At 48.8% G+C, this 7,500-nt stretch overlaps 1 protein-coding gene across 1 annotated transcript in view; it reads left to right on the top strand.

Moving 5' to 3' along the window:
* Positions 1–7,500, top strand: part of magi3a (membrane associated guanylate kinase, WW and PDZ domain containing 3a) — a gene marked incomplete at its 5' end in the record, with an annotated part of 194,659 nt that overhangs the window by 155,326 nt on the left and 31,833 nt on the right. The window contains 5 exon segments of the mRNA XM_083656482.1: positions 121–145; positions 147–201; positions 2,070–2,116; positions 2,118–2,128; positions 6,704–6,813. Of these exon segments, the coding sequence (XP_083512608.1) occupies positions 121–145; positions 147–201; positions 2,070–2,116; positions 2,118–2,128; positions 6,704–6,813 (248 nt within the window).

The following is a 7,500-nucleotide window of genomic DNA, read 5'->3' as shown; positions in this document are numbered from 1 at the left end:
AACAGCCACTGGGTGTAAAGCGTCTCTTGAGCTTTCCCGCCGCTAATAGTTAGCGCGTCACGTCGGCTAGCTGGAGTGTTTTTTTTCTTTCTAAAGTCTTGTCCCTCCTCTGCACTGCAGCCACAACAGCAAGACCACCACCTGGCTTGGACCCCCGCCTGGCCAAGAAAGCCAAGCCGCCGGAGAAATGCGACGATGGAGGTGAGACATTATATCTGCAGACAGCAGGGGGGCGTGCGGGCGAAACATTACCACCTTCTCAGTCGCAGCCACTCGTGATGCACACTCCTGCCCACCAGGGGGGCTGCGGTCGACATATTACACCGTCTCAGTCGCAGCCACTCGTGATGCACACTCCTGCCCACCAGGGGGCGTGCGGTCGACACATTACCACCATCTCAGTCGCAGCCACTCGTGATGCACACTCCTGCCCACCAGGGGGCGTGCGGTCGAAACATTACCACCGTCCTCAGTCGCAGCACTCGTGATGCACACTCCTGCCCACCAGGGGGCGTGCGGGCGAGACATTACCACCGTCTCAGTCGCAGCCACTCGTAATGCACACTCCTGCCCACCAGGGGCGTGCGGGCGAAACATTACCACCGTTCTCAGTCGCAGCCACTCGTGATGCACACTCTGCCCACCAGGGGGCGTGCGGCGAAACATTACCACCGTCTCAGTCGCAGCCACTCGTGATGCACACTCCTGCCCACCAGGGGGCGTGCGGGCGAAACATTACCACCGTCTCAGTCGCAGCCACTCGTCATGCACACTCCTGCCCACCAGGGGGCGTGCGGGCGAAACATTACCACCGTCTCAGTCGCAGCCACTCGTGATGCACACTCCTGCCCACCACCACCCCCACGCGCACTTCTAGTTCATCACTGCTCCCCGCTGTGTGGAGCAGTATGTGTCCTGGCTCTCTGAAGGAGGCGCCGCTAACAGATGGGGAGTAAACAGCTGAGCGGGCCTGGTCAGAGCAGTACCAGCTGAACGGGTCTGGTCACAGCAGTACCAGTGACACGAGCCTGCTCCTCTCTCTCTCTCTAATAGCTCCCCGGGACACATCAGCACAGCTTCTCTCAAAAGGCAATTTTGCAAGGTCCCTCTTGCGTAAAGATCTCCTCTGCGCCGAGCGTGTTCCTCACAAAACAGTACCAGCACACACACACACACACACAAACACACACACACACACACACACACACACACACACACACTCACACACACACACACACACACACACACACTCACACACACACACTCACACACACACACTCACACTCTCACACACACACACGCACACACACGCACGCACACACACACACACACACACTCACACACACACACACACACACACACACTCACACACTGCCGAGACAGTCTATTATTGTCGTGGGAGGCTAGGAAACAGCGCAGGGCCGTTCATAGCGAAAGAGACTGAAAATAATCATAATAATTGTTGTGACTTTGTACCTACCTATGTCTTGTAATGGAGCCCCCCAGCACAATAATTTCACACGTGCATAATTGTACAACGGAGTGACAATATCTTGAATCTTGAAAGAGAGAGAGACCGCTAAAGCTACGTTCAATGACCAAATAATAAGAGTTCCGGTTTGGACGTTTACCCTTCAAAACAAAAGCGCCGCAACCACATACTATTTTTTTGCCATTTCGGCTAAAATAAGCCCGTACAGTACGAGTGAATTGACATTCACCCCGTTTTGTAAAATATCGCCGCTATGCAACCACACAACGTTACTATTTTTAGCCATTTCGGATCAAAATAAGCCAAACGTTTCCCACTCTTTGACAGCGCGCGAACGTCCTTGCTAGTGAAAAGCATTTAAACAGGAAGTCGACAACCGGCAACCGCTGCTGAATCATGGGAAACGTAGGTCCAGGAATAAGGTTGAATAGGTGTGCACAACCTGAGCGCTGGCAGTCAGGAGGCCACGCCTTCAGTGCGTGTGCTGGACCAATAGTGCGTTGTGGTGCCTGGGCACAGTATCTCTAGTGATTTGCATCTAACCTCCTTTTCCTGTCTGTTCTCTCTCTCCACACAGAGCTGCCCTACGGCTGGGAGAAGATCGAGGACCCTCAGTTCGGCACCCTACTTCGTGGAGTGAGTACTAATCTTCTCTGCCGCCTGCAGGAGACCCCCCGGTGGCGCTACTGTGAATATATGCTGCATGTAGAGGAAATGGTTTATTATGTAGTCCTAGTCAGTCGGAGGGCTTGAACCAGGGCTTTTGCATGTCTGTCATGTCAAATGAAATACGCTGTTCATAGAGGGGTTTTTTACATGATTGTATTCAGAGCTGCTGCAGGTTCAAGCCGTATCGCTGTCATACTTACACACCTGAGAACCTGAAGGTGAGCTATTCATAATGTATGAGCTGATCAATGAGGTGCTGGTGAGTCTCTGGAGACTCTGGAGACCACCTGCTGGTGCCATATGTTGTCTTATGCTATACTGCCACAGTGCTGCACAACGCCATGGTGTTAGCACAGATGCTACATGCTACTGCTGTGTGTGTGTGTGTGTGTGTGTGTGTGTGTGTGTGTGTGTGTGTGTGTGTGTGTGTGTGTGTGTGTGTGTGTGTGTGTGTGTGTGTGTGTGAGAGGGAGAGAGAGGGTGAGAGGAGGCAATAGGCATTGAGTAGTTAGCTTCCCTGAGAGAGAAGGCAAAGGGAGAGATTCCATTGTGATCCGGAGAGGAAACGGAGCACAATGTTTCATTTAAGTCCAATTACTGTGGGACAGAGAGAGAGAGAGACACAGAGAGAGAGAGAGAGGGAGAGAGAGACACAGAGAGAGGGAGAGAGAGAGAGAGAGAGAGAGAGAGACACAGAGAGAGAGAGAGAGGGGAGAGAGAGAGACACAGAAAGAGAGAGAGGGAGAGAGAGAGACACAGAAAGAGAGAGAGAGAGAGAGAGAGACACAGAAAGAGAGAGAGAGAGAGAGAGAGAGAGAGAGAGAGGGAGAGAGAGAGACACAGAAAGAGAGAGAGGGAGAGAGAGAGACACAGAGAGACACAGAAAGAGAGAGAGAGAGAGACCTGGAGGGCAAATCAGCTCGTCGGTTTATGCAAAGAGGGCACTGAGAGAGGCTGGCTCTCCTCAGTCTCTTTGTGTCTGCTGCCAAATTCTGTTTTGACTGAACAACAAAATATGGCATTGTGTCGCATACACAATACCTCATTATACACATCATACACAATAACTCATTATGTCCCCAACTGCAGTCAAAGGAGAGAGAGAGAGAGAGAGAGAGAGAGAGAGAGAGAGAGAGAGAGAGAGAGAGAGAGGAGAGAGAGAGAGAGAGAGAGAGAGAGACAGAGAGAGAGAGAGACAGAGACAGAGAGAGAGAGAGACAGAGACAGAGAGAGAGAGAGAGAGAGAGAGAGAGAGAGAGAGAGAGAGAGAGAGAGAGAGAGACAGAGACAGAGACAGAGAGAGAGAGAGAGAGACACACAGAGGACATGAAAGAGTGGACATGAAACACAGGGGAATGTTTATCTGTCCTGAGTGGATGAGGAGGAAGTCACGCGAACACAAACACTAGCTTTCTTGAACACACACCTGCACGTGCACCATCAGTGTCTCCCAGCAGGAGGCTGATTCAGCGAGCAGCACACATCTCAAGGTGCGTCACCACCAGCAGGTGTGACGGTTAAAGCACAGAGGAGGAGGAGCCCCCCCCCCCGGACGTTGCTCCACCCCCTCTCCCGAGCCGGGGAGACCCGTAGGCTAGCACACGCTTCCTCTGATACATGTGCAGTAGCCAGCCGCTTCCCACCCCCCCCCCCCCAGTTCCCCTCCCCCCAACCAGAGGAGGCACTAGTGCAGCGACCAGGACTCATCATACCCAACCAATTGTGCCCTAGTATGGACGCCCGACTAAGCCAGAGGTAACACGGGGGCTCGAACTTGTGACCGTCGTGTTGGTAGGCAGGGAACGTACCGCTGCTGCACGACCCAGACACCTCCTCCTCCTGGGAAATATGAGTTATTTGTAGAAGTATTGCTGCGCGTTGCTCTTTACGATTAGGACCACTATTTTTATTGAATCTTTTGACCCTGAGATCACAGTTCATTAAACACACATCGATCCTCCAACTGTGGCGAGAAGCAGCACCTCAGAAATGAAACCACCATATTTTAGCGTATGAGCGGGAAGGAGCCCTGCGTACCTCCAGTGGTACCCGCACCACGGGTTGAGAACCACTGGGTTATATCAGACCCAGCCTTGATAGTCAAATCACACGTTTGCATGAGGTGCAGAGATAGGGATCAGCGGAGTTGACGAGCTGCGCTGTGTTTCAGTCCCAGGTCAAACCACAGAAGGATACTAGAGCAGGAACATTAACTGACAGTGGTAGCGGTTGGTATCGGTTGGTAAACTGACGTAGGTGGATTCACTGAATGAGTAAGGGGACATTCACACCAAAAGCGTTTTTTTTTTCAGTCAGAACGCTATGAAAATCCTGTCGAGAGCGCTTCCATTGTGCACAAAACACAGCGCATGGAGCGTTTTTTTTTTTTTTAAAGATGTTTTTATTGAAACAAGAATGGCAATTTTTCAATTTCCATACATAACAAAACAATACAAACAGAAAAAACAGACAGAGAAAAACAACAACAACAACAACGAAAATACAGAGGGTATCCAATTTAGCAATATACACTTTTTGCCAGCTGTACCTGCAAGTAATATGAAGTATCTCTTATTTATGATCACCTCCAGAGATCGAGTGTCTCCCAAAATCCAGATCCTAGGGTCATAAGGAACCTGGGTTTCTAACACATCTGAAGTTGTTTCAACGATATATTTCCAAAAATCTTCTAAATCAGAGCAATTCCAAAGCATATGGAGTAAATCCCCATCACAGGTTTTACACCGTCGGCAGTTGGGAGAGGAATTATGGTAAATTTTGTGGAGTCTGTGTGGAGAGTAATAGGTTCTGTTAAATATATTAAACTGTAACTGTCTGTGTTTAGTTGAGATTAAAACAGTCTGAGACATTTCAAGGAGGGCGTGCCAGTCAATTTCATCAAAATCACCATGTGATTCCCGAGCGCGGCGCACGCTGCCGCTCACCGCTCCCCCAGGGGATGGGTCAACTGCGGAGAACAAATTTCACACATTGTGTGACAATCAGTGGGACTTTACCTTTACTTTACCTTTACTTTGCATTCAAGATCGGATTTCCATTTAATTTTGTTATCATTCTTAATATAGATTGGCAAGTCGGAGTTTAGAATAGTATAGATAAGAGGATGTCAGACCCCTAGTAGTGTGCAAGGCAACACTAAGCAAATGGCTCTCAAGAGGGGATACTGATGGAATTTGTGGGAAATCTGCGTAGCTATCACGGACCCAGTCTCTAATCTGAAAGTACTTAAATAGATTATGATTTGGCAAATTAAACTTTTCAATTAACTGCTGAAAGTTGGTGAAGTTATCTTGATTTTGTATAAGTCTCCGACTGTTTTAATGCCTTTGTTGACCCAGTTTTTTAATGTCCCATCTGCGACTGGGGAAGGAATACTGGGGTTGTCCCATAGGGGGAGTGTTACGAAGCAATAAAGTATTTAGACCAATGACAGTGTGAGCTTCCTGCCATACGGCAAAGGAATTTAAAATAATGGGGTTCCTGGTAATGACTAAAAGAGCTTTCTTGGAGGGTAAGAAAGGAAGAACCTTTAAAGGTACGTTCTTTAAATGGTGTTGTTCAATAGGAAGCCATCTAGCCTCATTGTCCTCGGAGTGTAACCAACACCGTGTTGCGCGGAATTGAGCTGCGAGGTAATAGAACCTAAAATTGGGAAGGCCCCTTTGGAGTATGATGCCTGAAGGGTTCAGAGTTTAACTCTAGGGACTTTGCCCTTCCACAGAAAACTAGATATAGATTTATTCAGATCTTTAAACAAACTTTTGGGGATTTTAAATTGGAACACATTGGAACAAATATAGACATTTTGGCAGTATTTTCATTTGAATTGAATTCACTCTCATGGAGCGGTTTTTTTGTGCTCCATTTGTTTTCCCCTGTAGTCGCGTGCAGTACAGATCAGAACACAACGACCACACGGACGGTAGCCAGCTGGTTTTGTCTGTTTGATGTTGTTCACTGTCAACACGAAAGCCAGATTATTGCCAATTCTGGCAGCAGCCGAGGTCGAGAATCCCTCGGTAGGAGAGAAGGTAGGAAGAGAGGAAAAGACAATCAGGGCGCTTTTCCTCTAATGTTCAACTTTTTTCAGCTTTAAAACGCCCACAGCGCTCCTCCAAAAACAACAGATGCCACCAGCGCTGAAACGCCAGGTGCGTTCATTAAAAGAGGAGCACGTTTAGCGCGTCCTTACATAGAGAATGAATTGCAGAAAGATGCTGGCAGCTCCAAAAATGCTTTGGGTCTGAATGTCCCCTAAAGCAGTAGGATGTGTGATGAACAGAATCTCAAACTAAATGTGTTATTTAGCAATGCACAGTCGAGCTTGATCCAAGAATTGGTTCTGCTGTTTCGCTGGCTTGTTTAACCCATTGATACCTGATGCAGCATTTGTGTGTGTACCCCTTTAAGACGGTTCGCGGTCTTAAAGGGATACACACACAAATGAGGGATATACACGCAAATGCTGCATCAGGTATCAATGGGTTAAGAACCGTTGTTGTCATCTTCTCCTTCTTGCAGCCACATCAACCAGAAGACCCAGTTTGAGAATCCAGTCCTGGAAGCCAAGAGGAAGCTGAGTGTGGACACGCCCACTTTAACCCAGCTGCCGCTGGCCGCCACGCCTGCAGGTAAGCCCCTCCCATAGTCCCGCCCCAGCACTCTGCATACTACACCATAGAGTCTGTGCCACTGCACAAGCCCCCACTGCTGGTTTGAGGGGGGGGGGGCGATTGGATGACTGACAGGTCGTAGCACCAATGAGAGAGTGGACGGACTGGGGATGATCCGTAGACCCTGCCCCTATTTCATCGAGGGGAAAAACGTACCTGGGATGATGATGATCACACCTGGTGTCAGTTACAGCACAGGTGACAGCATGATTAAGACACAGGTTCAAGTTTTGTGTTTAGTTCTGTGGGGAAAATACCCTGATAACAATTTATTACATGTGTTATCCAAACACCGGAAGACTTTTACAATCTATTTCCTGCTGAGACGTCTGTGTGCAGGATGTTCTAACAGTCGACAGGCTGCTGATAAAAAGCCTGTCGCCTCTGAAGCAACCATATTCACTTTGAATAATGGAGGAACGCCTGCCTGGGTGGAAGAATTCATTTTGACAAGTAGATAGATGGTGTATGAAGAAGTTGGGGGCTCTCGGTCTGCTCTGAAGAAGCTTGTCTTTGCCCCAGTCATCCACCTCAGCTCAAAGATCTCACTGGTACAGAATAAGACAGGGAGAGCAGAGAGAGAAGAGGTGAAAGACAGAGAATGAGGTAGACATGACTGTCGCTTTTCTGCTTGAAATTGACTCG

The sequence above is a fragment of the Poromitra crassiceps genome (genome assembly GCF_964638095.1).
Source record: "Poromitra crassiceps genome assembly, chromosome: 20".
Lineage (NCBI taxonomy): Eukaryota > Metazoa > Chordata > Actinopteri > Beryciformes > Melamphaidae > Poromitra > Poromitra crassiceps.
The sequence above is the reverse complement of the archived record's forward strand: the minus strand, read 5'-3'. Positions and strand labels throughout refer to the sequence as shown.